The sequence below is a fragment of the Trichomonas vaginalis genome, chromosome IV, assembly GCF_026262505.1.
Source record: "Trichomonas vaginalis G3 chromosome IV, whole genome shotgun sequence".
NCBI classification, from domain to species: Eukaryota; Parabasalia; order Trichomonadida; family Trichomonadidae; genus Trichomonas; species Trichomonas vaginalis.
In genome coordinates, this window is record NC_067206.1 from 25,925,190 (window position 1) to 25,949,112 (window position 23,923).

General features: G+C 32.6%; 11 protein-coding genes across 11 annotated transcripts; 6 read left to right on the forward strand and 5 right to left on the reverse strand.

Moving 5' to 3' along the window:
- Positions 1-140: 140 nt before the first annotated feature.
- TVAGG3_0169330 (metallo-dependent phosphatases family) lies at positions 141-851 on the reverse strand (the record flags this gene model as incomplete). The annotated part of the gene is made up of 1 exon (XM_051225257.1): positions 150-851. One exon carries the CDS (start codon positions 849-851, stop codon positions 150-152), a length of 702 nt encoding a protein of 233 aa, XP_051110243.1.
- Positions 852-2,036: 1,185 nt separating this feature from the next.
- On the forward strand, positions 2,037-3,889 carry TVAGG3_0169340 (uncharacterized protein; the record flags this gene model as incomplete). The annotated part of the gene is made up of 1 exon (XM_001580115.2): positions 2,037-3,860. One exon carries the CDS (start codon positions 2,037-2,039, stop codon positions 3,858-3,860), a length of 1,824 nt encoding a protein of 607 aa, XP_001580165.1.
- A 71-nt stretch (positions 3,890-3,960) lies between these two features.
- On the reverse strand, positions 3,961-5,191 carry TVAGG3_0169350 (acetylation-dependent protein binding; the record flags this gene model as incomplete). Its single annotated transcript, XM_001580116.1, has 1 exon — positions 4,471-5,166. The coding sequence occupies one exon, from the start codon at positions 5,164-5,166 to the stop codon at positions 4,471-4,473; it is 696 nt and encodes a 231-aa protein (XP_001580166.1).
- Positions 5,192-5,479: 288 nt separating this feature from the next.
- Positions 5,480-6,403, forward strand: TVAGG3_0169360 (uncharacterized protein; the record flags this gene model as incomplete). The annotated part of the gene is made up of 1 exon (XM_001580117.1): positions 5,528-6,139. One exon carries the CDS (start codon positions 5,528-5,530, stop codon positions 6,137-6,139), a length of 612 nt encoding a protein of 203 aa, XP_001580167.1.
- A 174-nt stretch (positions 6,404-6,577) lies between these two features.
- TVAGG3_0169370 (protein ubiquitination) lies at positions 6,578-8,002 on the forward strand (the record flags this gene model as incomplete). The annotated part of the gene is made up of 1 exon (XM_001580118.1): positions 6,578-8,002. One exon carries the CDS (start codon positions 6,578-6,580, stop codon positions 8,000-8,002), a length of 1,425 nt encoding a protein of 474 aa, XP_001580168.1.
- An 81-nt stretch (positions 8,003-8,083) lies between these two features.
- TVAGG3_0169380 (armadillo (ARM) repeat-containing protein family) lies at positions 8,084-10,228 on the reverse strand (the record flags this gene model as incomplete). Its single annotated transcript, XM_001580119.1, has 1 exon — positions 8,084-10,228. The coding sequence occupies one exon, from the start codon at positions 10,226-10,228 to the stop codon at positions 8,084-8,086; it is 2,145 nt and encodes a 714-aa protein (XP_001580169.1).
- A 380-nt stretch (positions 10,229-10,608) lies between these two features.
- Positions 10,609-14,149, reverse strand: TVAGG3_0169390 (cilia- and flagella-associated protein 57 family; the record flags this gene model as incomplete). Its single annotated transcript, XM_001580120.1, has 1 exon — positions 10,636-14,124. One exon carries the CDS (start codon positions 14,122-14,124, stop codon positions 10,636-10,638), a length of 3,489 nt encoding a protein of 1,162 aa, XP_001580170.1.
- Positions 14,150-14,447: 298 nt separating this feature from the next.
- Positions 14,448-15,094, reverse strand: TVAGG3_0169400 (U7 snRNA binding; the record flags this gene model as incomplete). The annotated part of the gene is made up of 1 exon (XM_001580121.1): positions 14,735-15,094. The coding sequence occupies one exon, from the start codon at positions 15,092-15,094 to the stop codon at positions 14,735-14,737; it is 360 nt and encodes a 119-aa protein (XP_001580171.1).
- Positions 15,095-15,636: 542 nt separating this feature from the next.
- On the forward strand, positions 15,637-17,735 carry TVAGG3_0169410 (spectrin binding; the record flags this gene model as incomplete). Its single annotated transcript, XM_001580122.1, has 1 exon — positions 15,652-17,511. One exon carries the CDS (start codon positions 15,652-15,654, stop codon positions 17,509-17,511), a length of 1,860 nt encoding a protein of 619 aa, XP_001580172.1.
- Positions 17,736-17,906: 171 nt separating this feature from the next.
- TVAGG3_0169420 (ATP-dependent RNA helicase family) lies at positions 17,907-21,200 on the forward strand (the record flags this gene model as incomplete). The annotated part of the gene is made up of 1 exon (XM_001580123.1): positions 17,907-21,200. One exon carries the CDS (start codon positions 17,907-17,909, stop codon positions 21,198-21,200), a length of 3,294 nt encoding a protein of 1,097 aa, XP_001580173.1.
- A 157-nt stretch (positions 21,201-21,357) lies between these two features.
- TVAGG3_0169430 (regulation of response to stimulus) lies at positions 21,358-23,838 on the forward strand (the record flags this gene model as incomplete). Its single annotated transcript, XM_001580124.2, has 1 exon — positions 21,358-23,838. The coding sequence occupies one exon, from the start codon at positions 21,358-21,360 to the stop codon at positions 23,836-23,838; it is 2,481 nt and encodes an 826-aa protein (XP_001580174.2).
- Positions 23,839-23,923: the final 85 nt, after the last annotated feature.

Genomic DNA, 23,923 nt, shown 5'->3' on the forward strand with positions numbered 1-23,923 from the left:
AACAACAAATCATAGTGATATCAAGACTAAGGAATCAAAATATTTCTTTTTTTGAAAAATATTTTTGAAATTTTTCAAAAAAGTCGAACGAACAACATATCAATGTGTTATAATTATATTAGAAAGCTACCAAATTATAAAAATTCTATTTACTCCTTAAGAAATTTACAAACATACTCAAACTTTCCATTCTCGCCAGGAGTAAGAATTGTATACATGAAACAGTGAAGGCTGCATGAGAATGGCAACACAGTAACGTTTTGTTTATCACGAGTTATTACAAAATCATGAAGATGACCGAGAACCATTAGAGATTCATCTGGGATAATATCATGGAATGTTTCTCGAAGCATTCTAATCCATTCATGAGTAATTTCGTCACCATGAACTTTTTTATCGTTTTTCAGGTCGTGACCGAATATCACAGGATGCGGATATCCTTCTACATACACGCACATAATTTCAACGTTCAATAAATGTACATTTGTACCTTGAAAATGGTTTTTAACATAATCATGCAAATAGCGGTCATGGTTTCCTGGAATCACGTATATGGGGATGTTAATTGTATCAAGTAATCTGTAAAAATCTAACCATGAAGTTGGAATACGATAAAATTTGAAATGAATAATGTCTCCTAGAATGAATAGAGCAGTAGGTTTGACTTTTTCAACAAGCTCTCGAATCTTGTCAACCATCTTTGGCGTATTGTTAGCAGTAGATTCAAATTGCCCAACATGTAGATCAGAGATTGCAACGATCTTTGTATCGGCAGGACTAGTTGGCAGATGAATGTCAAAGTATTTGATGTGCGTGCATTTAGGCTCCAAATGCTTTACTTCCTCAGCCATTTGAAAATATTTGACAAGAAAATTTTCAAGTTTATCAATAATGACACTTTTTATTGCTCAGTTAATAATATCAAAAAATACTACAATATCTACCAGGCAACATGTTTTTCCGATCAAAAATGGCATTCACGGTTGATTTTAATTGAGATTTTTTTTTTACAGCGGTTCATGCGATGTCCTTGCGTAAAAATCTTAGTGATTTTATATAAGGATCACATATCTTTTGAAAAAATTCGAAAGATTTTATAATAATGGGTAAAAGTGAAAATCCATACGTTTATCCAAAATTAAAATACAGATGAGCAACGCATATTACGGCAAAGAAAACATAGACACAATTAACACACAGCATATTTACACCAAGCAAACGAATATGCCTCGCTTTCAATATCAAAATCCAGCACCTTCCTATACATCAGTGAATACCGTGCATCCTAGTTTTTATTCCACACGCCCTAAACAAAATTACGATGTTTCTGCGGAACTTTTACGCAAGATCATGCAATAGATCTCTTCGAAATTGTTATTATTTTGTTATATATCCAATAAAATGTTTTTGTTTTTATTGTTAATTCTACAACGAATGAAATATATTTATCTACATAGCCTTATCTACAACTACTGCTATTGAATTATTTAGTATATTAATTAACGTACAGACAGATTTCTTATTTTTAATATATAATGATATTAACTCTTTCTCTTTTCACATGCATAACCTATATTTCAAACAGTGTAATGATATTCTAAGATTTTATGATATTGAATATTCAATAAATTGATATTCTTTCATATTTTGACTTTTCAATGTTAGAAATACTCTTTCTCGTGTTAGTTCTTCATTAATAATACATTTTGTATATTAGTTTAATATTATTGCCGTATTAATTTTCAATTCAACTGTAAAATTGAAAGTATTTCGGAAAAATAATAAAATATCATTTTTTTTCAATGAAATACACTTAAGCAAGTAACTGATAATATCAATGGATCTAAAATACTAAAGTATTACAATATTATTACTCCGAATTATTGAATCTCATGGAATTTCATTTCAAGAAATCTTTTTAATTTCTAGATTTAACATAAACAATTAGTAGAAGAATTGGATTTTGGATTTTTTTTGTAACAATGCCTTTGAAAAAAATGGATAAATTTTCCAACTAATATCATTATTTTTCCTGTATGTCTGAGATAAAAGTTCTCGAAGAGGAAATTAATAAGCTGAGCGCATCAACCTCAATATTTACTCACAAAATCGAGGATAAAGCGGTGAGAGTTATAATAGAAAAAGAACGTATCTTTTTAATAGATTGTCCTTTACTTATGCGCATTAAATTAATGATGAAACAAGATGAAACAAAAAATCCCATTGCAACCATTCAAGAACTGCTTGAAAATAACCATTTCTTTGATAAGACAATCAAATATAACAATAATGATTTCCCTATTTGTGGAATTCAGATTCTTTCTAAAGATAACGAAAATGATCAATTCAAGGAGATGTTTCAGAACAATATCCAGAAGTTTAAGGAACAATACAAAAAATATACAAACGAATATGATAAGGAATACTTTACTTTGGCAACTTTACCAAGTGGATTCATTTATTTCAGGAACGAATACTCTATCCGAAAGTTTATGGAGTTAATTGAAGATGCAAATTCTTCAAATGATTTGGATTACCTTGTTGACCTCATTCTTTCATTAATTTTATACGATGTTGTTTTCATTGACAATCTTCACGAGTTCCTGATCGAATTTGGCGACTTTAGGAAAGCATTTAACGAATCAATTCCATTTATGCATGAAATTCAACAACAAGCACTTGGAAAAATCGTTGACAATGAAGAGTTATTTGGCAAACTCTTAACGAAAGTTGCTTCATTCCTAAACATCACTTGGAAGTACTCTCCTTTATTGCCAGGCAAAGATTTACTTAAATTCAAAGTAGATTCGAAAGAAACAAAAGAAAAACTTGATTTACAAGTTTATCAAAAAACATTTGATTTCACAAAAGATGATACACAAAAGGACTTGTTGTCTTCTGCTTATGATGCAGCATTTCTTTCAAATGATCCTAAAATCAAAGTTCTTTTAGAAAATCCAGAAACAAGGCTTTATTTCTTTAAGTTTGGACAACCTTTATTTAGAGGACAAAGTTTGGGAGGAAATTCTGAAAAAGAAGATGAGGAAACTAAAGAAATAAAGAAGAAATGGAAATCAATAACAGCTGATCATAAAGAAGCAGAATTCCTTCAAAGAATCAAACAAGAAAGACCAGAAATACAATTGAAATTGTTACAAATTTACAAACAAAAACTCGAAGAAACAAAAAATCACATTTCAAAATGCATTGAAAGATTTAATGATAAAATCATTTTTGATTCTTATGCAGCTGCAATTGAAAATGAATGGCAACGCCTTGGATATGCATTAGTTGCAAAATTCTACAATTCATCAGAAGAATGGTTCCAATCTGTTGTAAAAACTTTCCAACTTGCTTTCGGAAAGAGGATCCCAACAGATGCAGAATTTGTCAAGAAAGTTTTGAAGGATAAACCAAAGGATGCTATTGATGCTCTCAATAGCCATTATAATAATAGAAAATATCTGAAATGTACAATCAGTCATATCAAATTTTCTTCAATTTTGTTGAAAATCATTTTCGACAAAATGAAAGACGCCGCTTTAATCATTTTCTTAAATCAAAATAAAGATGGAACAGGCGAAACTTTTACATCATATGATCAATGGGTTATGAATGTATTTTTCAAGAAAGATGGTAACTATGGAACGAAACTTTTGATTATGAAAAGGATGGAATATATCACAAGAGATCAAAGCAAAAATTACAACGATGTTATTGATGAACTCGATGCTAAGTTTGATAAAGTTTTCGAAAAGAACAAAGAATTTTTCACATCCATTAAATCAATTCAATATGACGACTATATTGAAAAACTCAAAAACTCAGATTCGCCCTATTTAACTGTAGAATTTGAATAAAATCTTTTTATTTTATTTTTATTGAAAGTTTAAATTATCATTTTATTTCCATTTAATGAAAACAGTAATATAACATGCAATAAAAGAAAGGACCCATTTGAGCATTTCTTACTTTGTACAGTTAATATGCTAACATGGTATATTATTGTCTTCAAATTGCTTTGAAAGGATTTTACTCAACATTGAGGCGAGGAGTACGAATCGTAGACTTTATGTAGGAAAAAGAGTTTAATTATTACTCTCATAATATCAACATATCTTTATTTAAATAACAAAAAAGTATATCTGCCATATGATGTACTAGGCAATGAATTATAATAACTTTTTCCCGATCAAAAATATTAACTTTATATCATAGAAAATTAGGATATAATGCATAAGTGTCAATCAAGTTGTCAACATTAATAGATCGTGAAGTAAACAATCCTTAGCTTAAATGTATTTCACATTTTTATGACCATATATTCTAATTTAACAATTTGAAATTCAGATCATATTCATCTATCAATATAATTGTGAAAATTAAGTAAGAATATTCAATGCCAACATAAACAATGGATGTACATATGTAAAACTGAAACAAAGAAGTATTTTATTAATATTTTAACATCTATTTACAATTTTCAAGGAAAGCATCAACCTTATATCTTAATTCGTAGTATGTTTGAGCATGAAGACCATTCATGTTCACATCAATATTATCTTTCTTATCCGAAACAGAGTTTTCATTATCCACGAGTATTTTGTAAATCTGGCGTAACTGTGCTTCATTATTTATGTTATGAATATCGCGTGTAAGCCTTTGAATCTCGTCATTTGTAGGAGGACGAACTTTTCGCCTGGATTTCTGATCATCTGTTAGAGGGGCTTGAAGTTTAGTGTGTCTAACTCTTGCTGTATAGTTATCTGGAGGATTTTGAATTAATTCATGTAATTCTGTTTCCAAGCGATTAAGTCTAGTAAACCAGTCAGTTTCTGGAAAATCACTGAGTTCATTTGATAATTCTCTGAATCTTTCGCGAAGATCTTTTGTAATTGCTATTAGATAAGGACTGTGTACGTTGTATTTTAATGAATTTGAAAAAATCAATTCCATATCAGCGCGCCATTCATGAACTGTTTTATATCTACCAGAATCAATCTTTTGTCTAACTGTTCCAAGGTCCATAGGCTTTTTGATTTTCTTATAATAATCTGGACAATCATCTTCTTGTGGGTCCACTGGACGAGAAAATAGAATCGATGTTTGCTTCTCTGATAGCCTATTCATTATCTTGACAGCATGATCAACGGGAAAAGGAAGCATCCAAGATTCTTTGAAAATTACAAAGGAAATAATCGTCAGAATACACAATTTTTCGCGCCAATCTTCGATTTAGAGTCATTTCCTAGTATTACAATTCACAGTTGAGCAAGGACACTTAACTCCCACATATCTAATTATCTGAGTGGAAATTTTTGATTTTATTTCAGAAATGATTCTCTGCTAATGATATAGGGCATTCCTCTGCCTCTGATTTCTTCTAATGGTATGAATTGAGCCAATTTCATATAATTAATCTTTTTAAATAAAGAATTACTTCCTTAATATTGGCTGTTATAGGGATATATGTTCATCACATGGTTTTTTACTAGAGAGTGCATCCTTAATAACTCATTTTATACTTATGGAAAAACAGATCATTGATGATAAAAAATTTGACAGCAGTATAAAATCAATAATACAAAGAGATTTCTTCCCAGAACTCGGTTCTACTAAACAACCTGATCCATCCACAGCCAATTTTTCACTTCAAACTTTTTGCAACACTTATGCACCACAATCTGATCATGATTTCGTTACAAAAGTTGAAAGGGATAGGATTATTCAAATAAATTCTGCCCCTGCATCAAAATTAGACAAGCAATTGGAAAATGATACTCGAAGTCCTTATAAAAGAGAGGCTTTCAATTCATTGTTTTTTCAACCACAAGCTATTAAGCATGAAACACCGTTAGCGCTTACTTACCAACAGAAAAAGAAACCACAAACAATTTTAGAAAATACACATTTCCATAATGGAAGACCAATATCATTAAATAATAATATAAACTATCATCCATTTACAACAGAATCATCAACAACAGAAAGCGAAAGTGATTTTGAAGGTAGATCAAAATATCGATCTGAAATCATCAGAACAATGCCCACACGTCGTATTTCTATCAAAAAGGATAGACTTGTAAAAATGAATCTCACTCAAAAAGGAAGAGAACTTTTGGATTCTATGTCCAAATAAGAAATTAATATGATATTATTGTTGTACCATGTAAAAATCATGTTTTTAATAAAATTAATACTTATGTAAAGCACTGAAACTTAAATAACATTTTGCATTTTTTCGGATTCAATAATTTTTAGCATTTTCAAATGGAAATCTAATGTTAATTTATAAAAGCTCATGAAAACAAGAAGAGATTACTTTTTATGGCATTTTTAAGAAATCAATTAGAAACGATAGAATTTACAAATCCACTCAAAATCTGATTTGAAAATTTAAAACTCTCACAATTTGGAAACGTTGTCATATATTAACAACTCATAAAATATCAAATTACATGAATAATGAAATCCAATGGTTAATGAATCAAATAAAAAATCCTAGAAAAGATGTTGTAAATTCAAAATTTTAAATTGAATATTATCGTTCTAAAAACCTTAGTTTAATTCACATTTGATGTCAGATGAACATACTAATGATATAAATCAAATTTCTAATAATGTCAATTCATTTATTGAGGATGGAATCTTTAATGATGTCGTTGATGAAAACATTTCCCAACAAGATATCGAGAAAGCTAAGAATGATTCAAAGAGCTTTAATGAACATCTTTCGAAGGGAAAATATAAATCTCCCAAAGTTACTGTTAATAGCTTTGATGATGTTTTAGACATTCTTCATTTCTACAAAAAATTTTATCAACTAGAATCATCGCAATCTTTGATAGAGTTTTTAGAGAAACATAAGCCAGATGGTACAAAAGATAATGAAATCAAACAATTAAAAAGAGATATTTCAACATTGCAAAATACAAATGAACAATTAACCCGAACAATTAATGATTTTACAACATTTTTTTCATTAAAGAATTCAAATAATTTTGACGCAGTATACAGTTTTCTGAAAGCAATTTCAGATAAGGGAGATAAAATGATGATTAGAAATTCATGCTTGCTTAGATTAAGTGAAATAATGGATGGAAATGGAAACACTCCACTTATTGCTGCATGTATAAATGGAGATTATCAATTAACTAAATCTCTTATTGAAGGAGGATGCAATCGCCTCTACACAAATTATAATGAGGGAAATTGTTTATTTGAAGCATCACTCGCAGGACATCTTGAGATTGTCAAATATTTGATTTCAATTGGGATTGACAAAAATTGGCGCAAGATATCCAAGCGTAGTACAGCAATTTTGGCTGCTTCATCTGGGGGACATCTTGAAGTAGTGAAATATTTGATAAGTATTGGCTGTGATGTAAATTCGTCAAATTATAGTAATTATAATTGCATTTATTTTGCATCACTAAATGGTCATCTTGAAACTGTCAAATACCTTATTTCTATGGGAGCAAATCCAAATCAATTTACGCTTTATAAATATTCACCATTAATGATCGCAGTATTCAATGGCCATCTTGCAATATTTAAGTATCTCATTTCAGTTGGAGTAGATCCCAAAGTCAAAAATTATGATGGTGAATCTCTAATAATTCTTGCATCAAAAAAAGGATATCTAAATATAGTCAAATATCTAATAAAATGCGGTTGCAATAAAAACGATAAAACAACTAATAATAATACATCTCTTCATTTTGCTGTGCAGAAGGGATTTCTTGATATTGTTGAATATTTAGTTGAAATTCGTGTAAAACTCAATGAAGTAAATAATCAAGGAAAAACTGCGTTTGATTATGCAATTCAATATTCAAATAATAGTGAAAATCGCAAAATAATTTTTAATCTGCTTCGGTTTTCGGGATACACTCCAGCTGCTAAGCCACACTGCTTTTTATTGAGAATGTTGGGATTGTTCTTGCAATGGATACCAATTTTATTGTTAATTTTTTATCTCCTTTATTGTTTTCTTTTTTAGATAAATCCATATTTCATGAAATAATTTTAATCGAAAAAAGACCATGAAACGTTAAATGTATTATATATATATATCTATTTATCAATTGCTATCATAAAGTGATAAATCTACAATAATATTGTAAATTGATGGAAATATATTCTTAGATTTCATTATAATTTCATTAATCTGAGGATTTTGCTGAATAATCTTATTAATTTCATCCCTACATTGGACGAATGAATAAATCAACGCTTGAAGGAAGAAGTTAAGCAAGTTTTCAGGATATTCGTCAAACTTAGATATACAAACAATTAACTCTAATAGTTTCTGCAAATAATTCTGGTTTGATTTGGAAATTTGAATGAGAGACAGCAAAAGAGAGATAATAGCATCAGTTGTTTCTAAATCATCAATTAAATCTTGATCAAAAAGCTCTTCTTTTTGACTATAAATTTCATTAAATAAATTCACAAAAAATTCATCAATATCTAGAGACTTATATATATCACATATTGCTAAATAACATGATCCACGAGTTATCCATCTTAGATTTTTGTCAATTGTGTATTTTGACAGTTGTTGAACAATTTCTGCGAAAAATTCTTGAGGAACTGCATTTTCTTTAATCAATTCATCAATTAAAATAGCACCATCTAAGATTTGCTCAAAACCATCTTCAATTTTTAAGCAATTTATTGCTAACTCTATACAGGAAGGATAATTCGATTCAAATAGCTGCCCACAGTTGCGAACAAAGTATGAAATAGGAATAGAAAATTGATGAGAGTAATCTTCTGTAAAGTTATTCTCATTCAAAAATAAATTTCCAAATTCAACAAAAATTTCTGGTGAAAGGAGTTCTTTGTTTGTATCTAGATACTGCAAAATTGCTTCTGTGAGGAAAATTCTGTCTTGAATATAAAAAGAATAATATTCATTTTTGATTATTTGAATTAATTCTGTAGAAACTTCAAATGATGCTTCATTCATTACCTTTTTAGTATATTTATATGTTTCTGAGTTATCAAAGCTTCTCAATTGAAATATTTTCAACGCAACGCTGAAATCATCCGGATTTTGCTTTATAATCTTAAAACCAAGCCTTTGGATATCAGTAACATCTATAAATTCAGATGGTTCTATATTATTAAATATATTGCATGCAAATTCTAAAAAAATTTGGTCATCAGAAAAATCTAAAAGAGATCCAAAGTAATGAATAGAAGAAGAGATATTAAAATTGGTTAAAATCATAGAAAATTGATAATATTGTTCTAAATCTCTTGAGTATTCTAGAGAATGATCAATAAATTTAATAATTAGCGAAGATCGTAAATAATTTTCAGTATCAAGAAGACCAGTAAAGTTTTCAATGCATAAACAGCTTTGGTATTCAAAATAATCGCACATTGAAAAAATTAAATCTGATAAAACTTCAAAATTGTCCAAATTCACACTTTCTAGTATAAAATTGAAAACAGTCTGCCACATTGAGTCAAAAACAAGTAGCTCTCGATCATTTTCTACAGATTTGAAAAAATCAATTAAAAAATCAGAAGATTTGATGATATTCAATGATCCTACCTCAATAAATATGTTTGTTATGTATTCAGTGATCGATGTAGCAAAAACAGGGAGAACATCGATGATTGATTTGAGAAATTCACAAATTGGATTTAAAAAATTCGAATTTTTTGAGTTTTTCAAGCTGAATGATAACAGCTCATTTAGAACATCATTGCTAATTGTACGTGGGTATCCTCTAAATGCAGTGTTGAATGTAGAAAAGAGATTTTCCAAAAATATTTCATTTTCATTTTTTTGAATTTCATTTAATAAAAGGTTTGTAATGGTATTTAGAGCCTGCTTTGCTTCTTGAGGATATAAACTGCTAAACACCCGTTTAAATGACTCGAATCCAGCAACAAACACGTTTTCATTCTGGTTGTGGATTAAATCAAAAATGAAATTTAAATCTGGAATATGAATGAGTATATTTCCGATTAATGAGTTAAATAAAGGTGTTACACTTTGATCAATATTGACTAAAATACTGATTAATTGGTTCAAAACGTGAAAAATTAATTCTTTGTTAGTTTGAACTAAAGAATTTGTATCAAATCTATCCTTTTCTGTAAAGAAAATGTTGAGGAATACTACTGTATTTACAAAAGCATTTGATTTAGAATCAATTGAAATTAAAATTTCAACGGAACGTTTTAAATATGCTATTGGGTCTTCCATCATTTGCTGTATTACTGCATTTTGCAATCCTTCTAATTGTTCACCGCTGAAATCACAAGAAAGAAGTTCAAGTAATTCTATTTTCTGTAAAATGAAAATACTGGCGTGCAGCACCAGTAATAGGAAATTTGAACAAAATGCATGAAATTATGCATTAATGAAACATTGTAATTGGCATTATGAACAGTTTCATCTAATTACTTAAAGTGCGTGAGAACGCTTATATATCAGAACAAAGGGTACACTATATAAATTTTTGAAAATGTTTAGTTAATCAAATTAATTACAGGAGCAAATAATTTAATCATGAATATATATATACTCTCGAAGTTTCTTGTGATTTCATTGCCTTGGTTCTTAGAAATAAAAAACAAATTTAATAAATAAGAAAAAAATTTTTATAACACTTATGTTGATGGTCTAGAATCATTATACTGCTTGAGTTGCTGTTCCAAAGCAGCAATCTTCTTCTTGTTCTCTTCTATTCTTCTGTTTGCCTCTGTTGCAGGAAGCATCTGTTGCTGTCCCTTCTGTCCAGCTCCAGTTGCCTTCTTTGTCAATGCCATTGAAGAGAGAAGTTGTTTGTGCTCTTGTCTGAGTCCTTCCAATTCCTCAATAAGAGAAGCATTTGTATGCAAATCCTTTGCTTCTTCCTTGATCTGGAACTGTGAATCGCGCATCTGTTGTTGTCTGAGTTCCTTGAGCTGTTTCTGCAATGTTGCGGTCTGTCTCTTATGTTCTTCCTCGACAGCTTCATCGAGTTGAATGTCTTCTATCTTCTCGTTCTGTATGAACTTCTGATAGAAAGCCAAGAACATTGATTTCAACTCATCTTTAGCGTGGAACTTCTGAACAACTTCATGAAGATCGTGCTTCATTTGTTCGAAGTAAGATCTGGCGCTTGTCAATAGTTTTGTCTGTCTTCTTTCGCTTTCGATGACTTTCTGTAATTTCTGTTGCATCTCAACGATACTTTCATTCTTTTCTGATGTATCTTTATGAGCGTTTTCTAGTTCTGCATCCATTTCTGAAATTCTCTTTTCTTTTTCAGCGATGGATGACTCCAAAGGTGTTGACTGCTGTCTCAACATATTTTCTTGGTGTGTTAAAACAGCGTGATACTTTTCGAGTTCTTGGTTTTCTTTCTTAACTTCGCCAATCTTTGTTTCTCTTTCCTTGATCTGTTGGTTTCTTTGAGTGATTTCTGCTTCGAGTTGTCTGTTTTCTTCATTCAAAGACTTCAATTCCGCTTCCAATTTCATCATCAATGTTTTGAGTTTCTCTTGTTCTGCTGTGTGATGTTCCATTTGTTTCTGGTAAGAGTTGAAGTCCTTTGATCTTGATTGACATTCATCTTGAAGATCACTTCTGTGCTTTTCGTTTTCTTCTTTAGTTTTGTCTAATGTTGTTTCTGTGTCTTTGATTGCTGTCTTGTTTTCTTCAAGGATTTCTTTCTTCATTTCTTCGATGTATTGTTCTTCAGCTCTTTTCTCTTCTTTCGCTGTTTCAAGGGCTACTTGTGCCTCTTCTAATTTGGATCTCTGCAAGCCTTGCATGTTCTCCATAATTCTCTTGAAGTTTGCTTCTTCGCCCGCGAGGTTATTCTTTCCTTGTGTTTCGATTTCCTTCTTTTGGTTCGCGAGGTTTTCGCATTCTTTGTGCATCTTGAGAATCTCCTGCATATAGTAGTCATCTTTTGCAGCGATTTTGTCGTTCCATTCTTTGTTGATTCTCTTGTCTTCCGCTTTATTCATCATATCTGTTTCATCTTTCTTCTTCTTCATGTTTTCGTTGTTAATACGCCATTTCTCTTTGGCTTTCTTGATTCTTTCGTTTTCTGCTTGGACATTCTGTTTGTTTGTGCTCTCTGCCATGTCTTTCTTCATCTTGAAGTTGACATCCAAGTCAACTAACTCTGCTTCTGATGTTCTCAACTGGCCGGCCTTTTCTTCGATTTCTGCTTTTGTTGTAAGAACTTCATCGCTGAAGAAAGTTCTTTCTAATGTGTGAACTCTGTTGTCTTTGTCGTGGATTGTGAATATGGCAAGAACACCATCATCACCGACAGAGAACAACAAAGAATCATCGAATGAAATGGCCATGGAATTGATTTCTCCCGTGTGGCAGCAAATCTCTGATTTTTCATTGTTGATTGGCAATGAGAAACTTGTGACTTTGCCGTCTTTTGATCCGGAGAAGAACATTTGGCCGTTGTTGGACATAACAAGAGCTTTCTGTTGATGTGGGGAGTTCTCGCACTGTGGATAGTTTTGTGTCCTGACAACTGAACCGTTTTGGATCTCTTTGATCATGCAATCTGTACCTGAAATGTAGATAGAAGTGAAATCAGGAGATGCAGTGATTGCGGAGTACTGGATACCGCTTGTTGTGTAGTTTTCTTCTGATTTGGAGGAAGAACTCTCTTGTCTGTGAACATACATTGCGCCATCAGCACCAACAGAGGCAATAATCGTATCTGCCTCGCCCCAAATGAGGTTGTTGACAATTGTGCTGTGTTTGTGCAATGTATTAATGAGTTGGAAGGTTAATGTGGAGTAAATCTGGATCTTTGAGAGGTTAACGGCAGCAAATAACTGGCCACCGTTGGAGAACTTCGCGCATCTGCAACCTCTGATTGGGAAATCTCTGTATTTGCGAAGATCGTCGTAGAATACACCGAATAAGCCAAGTTTATCACCCAAACCAATGAGCATTGAAAGGCCATCGGGGTGGAAACTGACGCAGTAAACTGATTCAGTGAATTCTTTGCAGATCTCGAGAGAATTATCTAAATAATTCCAGACACGAACAGTTTTATCAGCACCGCATGTAGCAATGAGTGGTTTACGGCAGCATGTACTGCATGAGAAGATTGGTCCATCGTGGAAAGGCATAATTAAAGGTTTTTCTTCTGGATTAAGGATAATATCGCCGTTTGAGAGAGAAACTGTAACAATACGGTTGTTTCTAAGAGAAACTGCGCAGTTCTCTTCAGATGGATCAACTGCAATCGTATGAGCAGAAATTGGAAGTTCATCTCCGAACAATTTGACTTGTTCGACTTGAACGTATTTGCCTGGTGTTGTTGTTGATTGATCGAACTTTGTAAGGTAGCCGCCTTCTGAAGCAGCAAGAAAACCTTTTTTATATCTCGCCATTGTAACGAATGGAGAATCGCGATGATCGCAAGATTCGATTACTGATTGCTGTGGATCTGAAGTAACGCTGATAATATCGCCAGATGAGTTTGCACAGAGTAATGTTGTTTCATTTAGCCATAAATGGCACATAATGTTGCCTATTTTTGGATTTGGAATGACAACCTCGCGTAATTTGCCATTTTCTAACTTGTAGATTTTGAGAATGTTATTTCCTGTAACAGCAATTTGCGGATTCTTTCCAGGAGAGAAGGTACACATTGTAACTGGTGTTTCCTTTTCTGCTGTCTTGACCATGTCAACTCTCTGGTTGGACTCTAATGACCAGACAACTAAGTTCCAGCCTGGAGCTTTGCCATGGCCGAGAAGATAGTGTCCGTCGTTACTGAAAGAGAGAGAAATGAAGCCTCCCTGAGAGTTGAAATCATCGCTTAAGTGTAAGAAGTTTAATGGATGTTGTGAATGAATATCAAAAATGCAAACACCTGGAGAAATATCGCTATTTCCGAAAGCAACGTTTGGTTTGCCTTCAGCATATGCAATTGCTGATACACCAGATGGATCATCCTCTGTAGGAACGAAAATTCTTTGCTGACGTGAATTTATATTATGAGAAACAATGGTGTTACCTGCTGAAAAGACTATGAATTCGTCGCCTACGAAAAGTACATTAGGTGTGCACTGCTTGTTTAAACCAAAGACGTTGCGGCACGAAAGTGTACTCACTGCATTCGACATCTTTTTGTTTATAACGTTTTTTTCACCAAATATTTTGTTCGATGTTACTTTTTATAAATGATAAACTGACACGGATGTTACGTATTCGCAAATTGATATTGTCTTTAATATTTTTAAGTCGTGTTTATCTGATTGCAAATCAAAATTATAGTATATTGTCGTTTTAAATTTATTTTCAAAAAATTATATGTGCATTTGAAGCCTTATGTTTAAAGAATCATTTAACTTACTTATGAAAGTTTAGGTTTTCAGCAGAACATTAGAATGGTACAGTATATAAAAAGTTCCCAAATAAATTTTAAAAGTAAAGAGTTTAACTAATATGATATAACAATAGATACAAACAAATATTCTAAAAACATCCAATATTTCTCTATATACAGAAAAATATGATATTAATTTTAAGAATATGGCATTCTTCATAGAAATATACAGTAAAAATTTTCTGAACTTTGATCATATGGTAGATGTAATCCATTCCAACTTTCTTGAATTGACTTTGATATCGGAATAATTGTCAGACAGAGTTTATACGTCAAATCGTTATTAAATAAATGTAAAATCGATGAATAAATTAATTGACGATGGATTCCAACATTGATTATTAAATTTAAAAGAATTTTGTACGAATTCTAAGAGCATTATCAAGATCACGTAGATTTCCTGCATAGCCATTGGCATGACCTTTAACCTTCTTTTCATCAATAAACATTGGAGCATTAGCAAACATATCAGGAAGAACAAAAAATACAATATTTGATCCACGAATATATACTTTATCTTTGTGACTATCTACACCTTTTGAATTTGTATATGTTACGTCGTGAAGTTCAACATTCATAGTATCTTCCGATCCGAAAAGAGTTCCACGATACATTTCTCCTTGTTTAGTTTCTATTGTAACAACAAATCCATCTGCCTCATGTAAAATTGCTATAACAGGTGAAAATTCAGGATGAGCTCTATCCATAATAATTTTTGTCACTTTTTTAATTCAATGAGGAGAAAATAACTATGCAATAGGCATTGAAAGACTTAATATTTAAATGATTTCTTATTGGAAAATCTAATGAGGTTCTTATTCAATGATCTTTAAGAAATAACTAAGCTTTATTTTAAACGTTTTCTCATTTGATTAGAATTAGTCTTGAAACTGATTGAGAATATGCAGAACAAGAATTACATCAATTTTTAATAAACATATACTATGACTTACTATTCATATTTCATGTGGAAATTTCAAGATTAAATTAATTTAAGAAATACTTATATCAATAACTCAGGAATCATGAAATTGATCCATATAATTATATGTTTTTCAATCATGACGTCGATTTTAGCGCATGTCGAGCTTCAAATTTAGCATCATCATATTTTAGCAATTTTGATAAACGAAATACTTGAACGCTAACTTATTTTGAGATCATTAAGTATTAGCATCAATAGTACTTACTTTCAATGAAATGAAGTCGCCTCTATTCTCAAAAAAGAAATTGAGAGAGCGCATAAAATGTTAAATATTAATTAATGGCAACCCAATTAGAAAACGCCCTACTGGAAGCCATTAACCTAGACAATACTCAGAAGTTCAGATCCCTTACATACGGCAAACCAGGCACACTTAAAGTACAAGAAAAATACCTTACGCAAATCACAGCTTTATTAGACGCACCTGGTTGCTGTGCATTAGCTATTGCAATGGGTGCACCAGTTAACTTAGATGGAGATGTTATGGCTCCTCTTAACTGCTCATCTTATGTCGGAAGTATGGAAACAGCTGTATTATTAATCGAAGCCGGAGCGCGTCTTAATCACATCTATAAGGGAGAAACACCTGCTATGCTTGCTGTTAGATATTCAACTCTTGATCATGTTAACCTTCTCCTTGGCGCTGGTGCCAATCCAGTCCCAATTGAATATGCAGCTGAGTATGCTACGGATCCAAACATGCTGCTTCCATTTATGACAAATGGTATGCTTGATGATGCCCTTGAAGCTGCCGTTTATGCAGGAAAGCTTGACAATGTGATCTCATTAATTCAACATGGTGCAAAACCGAGCAATATGTCTCTTCTTACTGCGTGCTGCTTTAACTTTGCAGGAATTGTAAGAATGCTTATCGATTATGGTGTTAAAGCGGATGACATCGCAATGCAAACTTGCATTTACTGGAACTCCATTCAGGCAATGGATGTTTTGATTGAAAAAGGTGTTCCAGTCCTTCCATTTGATGTTCATTATGCAATTTTGCATAATAAACCAATCTCATTAAGAAGACTTCTCAAAGAAAAGATTGATTTAGAAGCCGAAATTGGTGGAACATACGCCATTCATACTGCTGTTCGCCATGGCCGTATTGACTGCCTTAATATCTTATTAGAAAAAGGCGCCAAGATAAACGGTGCAGATTCTCTCGGATGTACACCACTTCACTGGGCTGCTCTTAGACGCAAATCTCAAGCCATGTCAATTCTTCTTGATCATGGCGCGATTGTCAATATTGATGATCCGAAAGTATTCCTGCCACAAATACTCGAACCAGATATCGGATGGACTGCACTTCATGTTTCAGTCGAAGGACCTGGTTATGATACGGTTCGAATGTTACTTGATAATGGCGCCACCCAAAATAAGAAATGGGATGGCCGTACACCACTTCACACAGCTTTGCTTGTCAAGAGAGAAGATCTCATTCCATTACTTATCCAGCATGGTGCAGACCTAAATGCAACAGATGTTACTCACCAAACACCAGTCGAATATGCTTTATCATCAGGAAGAGAATACATGGCAGCTATCATCAGGAAATGCGCAACAGCCGATTATGCAGCTGCAAACGCTGCTCATGGCCAATTCGCCACAACGAATGCCACAGAAGATGAACAAGTTGAATACTACGAAGACACAGGAGGCAAGAGAAAGAAGAAGAGACCATCAAATGCTATTACAGAAGATCAAGTTGAAGACGATAAAGCAGATACCATTTTACAAGAACTCAGGACTGGCGAACTTATTACAGAAATCAGCGCTGCTCCTGAAGATGATCAAGCTTTCATGGCTCAGTTAGAAGAAATGAAGAACGCTCAAGAAGGACAAACAACAGAAGTATTCCAGAGAGATGAACCAGAAGATGAAAAGAAGAAGAAGAAGATTGAAGAAGACGAAGACCTTGCAGAACTTCAGGCACAAATGGGATCTGATTCTGGTGATGAAGATGTCGCAGCTCTTATGGCTGATCTCGAAATCCAGGCAGCACAGAATATTGACGGAGATGATGATGAAGATATGGACAAACTTATGGCTGATCTTGCAGCTGATGTCGACGATGACGATGATGAAGATCTCGATAAACTTATGAGCCAAATGGTAGACGACGATGATGAGTAAAAGTAAATTTACTTTATGCCAACAAATGTCTTTTTATCCTTATTTGAAATGAGCCATAATATGTGATTTTAAATTGTTGTCAAATAGTAAGTTTTTTTCATATTAAATTAACATATTTCAGTTAAACAATATTGAATCATTGGGCATTAAATGAAATAAACAATAATAAATGATACAAAAAGGCCGTATTCAGAGATTTTTGATAACTTGGGTATTCAAATGGCTCTTAGTTAATCAACTTATGCGAATTTGAATCTAAAATCTGTCACTTTTAGAGATTTTATAAAAATAAGCTGATTTTATTTAAGTATATGCAATAAGAAAACTTGGTAATAAAAGACATAAATTTCGAACATAGCTTCTCAATCAAAATTTTTTGTACCAAATCAGAATAAATGAGCAATATTATCAGTGAAGAACTCAAGAAAGAACTTGGAGAAGGCGATGATATTGTCATTGATCCTGAGGCTGGTCCAAAAGAGCAACAAGAACAGAAATTAAATAAGCATCAGCTCAGAAAACAACGAAATCAAGAACGAAAAATCAAATCTGCATCAAATAGCAGTGAAAAAGCAAAAATAAAGAAAGAGAAGATAAGACTTTTACAAGAAAAACGTGCAAGAGTCGGTGAAGTTATTGCAAATTTCAAACAAAACGCCGTATCCAAACAAACAAAGGAGATTATGGCTACATCATCCAGCATTGGTGTAAAAAAGACAGAAAATCAGCTTTACAAGGAAGCATTACATCTAAGAGAATTGAATTTACCTTACGACAAAGAAATTATCGAAAAAATCGAAAAGAAGAAGAAAGAAAAGGCCGACAGAATTGCAGCAATGCCAGCATTTGTTCCAATTCAAAAATCCGAAGAAGAAATTCCAAATCGCGAAGAACCAGTTACAACAGAGAAGATTCAGCAAAAGCAAGCCGCAGTTTTCAAGCCACTTATACCACCATCAAGACCAGAACTCGAGAAACGCGATATGCCAAGCAAAATTACAATTCGTGATGGAAAACAAGAAACAGTCCATCTTGATCGTCCACAAGACGTCATAGAAGTTAGAAAGAAGCTTCCTATCATAGGCCAAGAAACAGAAATCCTCGAATCAATACGTGAAAATGATATAATTATTATTCAAGGTGATACAGGTTCAGGTAAGACCACACAAGTCCCACAATTCCTTTACGAAGCAGGATACGGCACCTTCCGTGCGAAAGGAAAGATTGTTGTCACAGAACCGAGAAGAGTTGCTGCAATTAACATGTCTAAGCGTGTTGCCTACGAAATGGGCTTCAGACATGGTGCAGAAGTCGGTTTCCAGATTCGTGACCAACATTTACTCACAGATGCAACAACAATTAAATTTGTGACAGATGGTGTATTGTTAAAGGAGTTAGAATCAGATTTATTCTTGTCCTCATACTCAGTAGTAATTATTGATGAAGCTCACGAAAGAACAGTTAACACAGATGTTTTAATTGGATTATTATCCAAGATTGTAAAGACAAGAAGAGAAAGATCAGAGAAGGATTCATCCATTGAGCCTCTTAAGCTGATTATTATGTCTGCTACATTAAGGTCAGAAGATTTCACTAAGAACGAAAAATTATTTGAAGTTCCACCTAAAGAAATCAAAGTTCCAGGTAGAATGTATCCTGTTACAGACCAATATCCTAAAGATACACCTGCTCCTGAAAACGTTAACAAATGTATCAAGAATTTGGTTGATCATCTCCATGAAACACTTCCTGATGGTTCAATCTTAGTTTTCGTTCCAGGAAAAAGCGATATCAACGAACTTGTTGGCTATTTCAGATCATTACCAACAGTAGATCCTTCAAAGTCAAACAAAGATAAACCAAAGGACGAACAAAAAGTGACAAAGGGAACTTCCTCCAAACCAGAGACCGAAAAACCAAAAGAACAAAAGCAAGAAACAGAAGAGAACGTTGACGAAGACGATGAGAATGAAATCTTTATTGATGACAGTGGAAAGAGACACAGAAAACTCAAACCAATCGAAAACTTTGAAGACATGATGTATGGAAACCTTCCACCTGTTACAAGTCGCAAGCCAATGTTAGTATTACCTTTGTATTCATTGCTCGATCCATACGAACAAGAAAAAGTCTTCAAAGATCCACCAAAAGACAAGAGAGTCATCATTTTCTCAACAAACGTTGCAGAAACATCTCTTACAATTCCAGGAGTAAGATATGTTGTTGATTCAGGTCTCGAGAAAGTCAGAGTCTATGATTTCTCCAAACAAAACGTCAACGCAAAAGTCCAATACATTTCCAAGGCTTCTGCGAAGCAGAGGAAAGGAAGAGCAGGCAGAACATCACCTGGCTATTGCTTCAGACTCTATTCACAAGCCTACAAACACAACGCTTTCGAGAAATACTCTCCTCCAGAGATATTAAAGCGACCAATTACAGAAGTAGTTCTACTTCTCAAGTCAATGGGATTAAACGACATTTCTAAGTTTCCATTTCCCACTCAAATCAACGAAGAAAACATCAAACAGAGTGAACTGATTTTGCAACATCTCGGAGCAATTGAAACAGAAACTCCTCGCAAAATCACACAGTTAGGAAGAATAATGGTTGGTTATCCATTGGATCCAAGACTCTCTAAGATCTTGATCATGGCAAAAGCAAACGGTCTCTTGGATTACGCAGCTGTAATTGTCGGAGTTCTTTCTGTAAGAGAACCATTTGAAAGTAATTCAAATGAAAAAAGTGACAATGCTTTAGATGTTGATGCAGACAATTCAGATATATTGTATGCCATGAAGATGTTTTGTGCATGGCAATACGAACAACCTGAAGAGCGTCAGAAGTTCTGTTTGGATAACAATCTCAGACCGAAAGCCATGGAAGAAATACAAAATATCAGATTCCAACTCAAAAAATTACTTGTCAAAAATAAAATTGACATTTGCATCACGAGTTTGGAGCCAACAGACTCTAAACAAGCGAACAAACTACGCCAGGCAATTCTCTGTGGATATCCAGACCACGTAGCTCATCAAGTAAAAGGAAATGAATATGTTTTACTTGATGGAACAAAATCATTTTTACCAGGAAATTCACAACTCATTGAAAGTCCACCGAAATACGTTGTCTACATAGATAATGTAAGTAGTGATGGAAGGAACAGATTACAGAATCCATCACAAATCGCTCCACAATGGCTGATGTTAGTTGGTTCTCCTCTTTTCTTAGTTAAAACTAACCAACAAACTCCTTATTACGATCCCTTGTCTGATAGAGTTGTTTGCAAGACAGAAGGTGAATACAAAAACAGCGAAATCGATGCATCAATGGCTGCACAAGTTGGTAAATGGAATATCCCTGCTACTCCTTGCGAAGTACAAGAAAACAAATACATGTATTTCGCTCAAGGTTTCTTGAAAGGTGACGTTTTTGAAGAAATTAAACAGTTACATAAAGGAATGAGTATGACAATGATCAACAATTACACCGCACCTAACAATAACAAGATACCTCAGAAACACCTTGCAATTGCTTCTGTTCTTAAATCAAAGGATATTTCAACAAAAGCTCAATTAATCAAAGAATTAAAACAAAATCCAACATTTTTGTTGAACCAGTTCATGTATTGGCTCGAAGAAGAAGAATACAAGCCACAAGCTGTTAACTTATGGAAGAAATTCACAAAATAAATCCAAAATCAAAATTTTTTTCTTTCCATTCAAAAAAAATTGAATGAAAATTTGGAGGTTTTGACTTTTTGGAAAATTATTTTATTATTTATTATTTTATAGAATTATTTTTTATATAAAGGTTTATTAGAATATTTGTAAATTTTTTTTTATAAAGATGATAGTTAATATTCTTTTTGCGACTAATACAATCATTGTAGGCGAAGCTGAATTAACAGGATCTATAGTAGATGAATCAGAGTTTTATATTGGGCAACCAAATTCTACTACTTCATGCACAAAAAGTAATGGAAAAGTCGAAATCCCTGATACTGTAAAAATAGATGGCAAACAATACAAAATTACACATATTTATCCATATGCTTTTTCAAATGCTCGCATCAGTCATCTTAAAACAAGTACTTCTCTCAGTGAAATCGGAGAATACTCTTTTGTGAACTGTACTAGTCTTAGCGTTGCAGATTTATCAGAATCAAAATTAACATCCTTACCAATTTATGCTTTTTATGGTTGCAGTTCTCTTGCAAATCTAAAGTTGCCTCCAACAATTGATACTTTTGGTGACTATTGCTTCGCTCACACAAATATCATACTGTTTAACGGCAATATTCGCTTTAAATCTGTTGGAAAATACACGTTTTCTTACATGAAACAACTAAAATCAATCGATTTTTCACAATCAGCTATCGATTCCCTACCAGAAGGCATATTTAAGCATACTGATCAGCTCAAATTTGTCTTTTTACCAAAAACAATTACAAGAATAGAAAATTTTGCTTTTTCTCATTCAGGAATCCTTTCTATTGAGTTCCCAGAGAACATTTCATACATTGGAGAATTAGCTTTTTACTCAGCTTCAAACATAAACAACATAAATCTGTCAAATTTAACAATTAAGGAAATTTACAAGCAAACATTCAGTAAATGCACTGAATTACGACAGTTATCATTACCATCAACCTTAGTTTCTATCCACGAAGAAGCATTTTCAGAAACTTCCATTGTAAATTTAATTTTACCAGAATCAGTTTCAACAATTGGAATTAGATCATTTTATTCATGTCCAAACCTTTTAACTGTTGATTTATCACACTCTAAAATCGAATCAATCCATGACGAAACCTTCAAAAGCTGCGAAAAACTAACAAATGTTTCTTTCACTGAAAATTTGAAAGAAATCAACAATTCTGCCTTTGCAAAGACATCTGTTATTAGCATTGTACTTCCTAGTACTGTTACTAATATCAATGATGGGGTTTTCTTTGGTTGCCAGTCTTTACTTTCAGCAGATATTTCACAAACAAAAATTTCAATTCTTCCAAAACATTTCTTCAGAAAATGCATCAAATTATCAACTATTTCTCTTCCAAAAACAATAACTAAACTGGATGACTTCTGTTTTGCTTTCTGTCAGAGTTTGAGTGATCTAAATCTTCAAGATATTCCAATAACTTCTGTTGAAGAATCCGCGTTTTTACAATGTTTGAATTTGAAATTAATTTTATTTGGCAAAACTTTGGAAATTATTTCTAGTTCTTGTTTCATGGGATGCGAACAACTCCAACAGGTAAATTTGTATTCAACTAAACTATCAACTATTGGTAGTTTGGCTTTCTCAAAGTGCAGCTCTCTTTCTGATATAAAACTTCCTGAAACAGTGAATTTTATAAATGATTCTGCTTTTGAATTGACTTCTTTGACAGAAATAAATTTGCCTAAAAATGTCCAAAAAATGGGAATTGGAGTATTCCAGAACTGTGCAAAACTAACATCAGTTGATATGTCATCATGCGTTAGTTTATTACATATTGACAATTACTCATTTTCTTCAAACGCTTTGTTAACAAATATAAAATTGCCGCCAAATTTGAAATCAATTGGAGTTGGCACTTTTTCTGATTGTAGCTTTACAAGTATTGAATTTCCAAATTCACTTGAAATTATACATTCAAGAGCATTTTCAAGTACGAAGATTTCATCATTAGATTTATATAAAACTAATCTACATTCATTAGGAAATGGAACATTCATGAAATGTCCAAGTTTATCTAAAGTTTCTTTACCAAATAAATTAACAGTTATAAATGAATCATGTTTCAGTAATTGCCAGAGACTTGTAGAGATAAATATATCTAATACAAATGTAGATACAATTAATGATAATTTGTTTAGTGGTTGTTCGAATTTGGAAATAATTTTGTTGCCGGAAACCCTCAAAACAATTAAAGTTTCTCCTTTCAAAGACACTTCAATTGAGAAATTAAGGATTCCTCCTTTAGTTAACAAGATTCATGTTGAAGCATTCAAAGGAGCATCCAAATTGGATGTGTTGAGTTACTGTGGTAAATATAAATTTGATGAACAATTGCTGTTTGACAACAAAGTCAAAATTTACGTAATTAATAATTATCCACATAATTCATTCGGCGGAGCTGAAATTGTTGGATTTGATAAGTGTCCTGTTTTAGTTCCAAATGTTTCTAGACAGTTTAGAAGCAAACCAGTATCTATTTCTTTGTTGTGTGGATTCATTGTTATTGCAATTGTTATCTTGGGAATTATGAAGTTGGTAAGTCCACAACCAAAGATGCCCAAGGACGAAGAAGAACTGCTCTCGGAATCAGCTGCTAATCTATAATAAAATACTGTTTTTATTTATTTATAAAATGTATATGATTTTTCCATTATTTTTTGAGTACTTTTTAATTGCTCTCATATGAAAT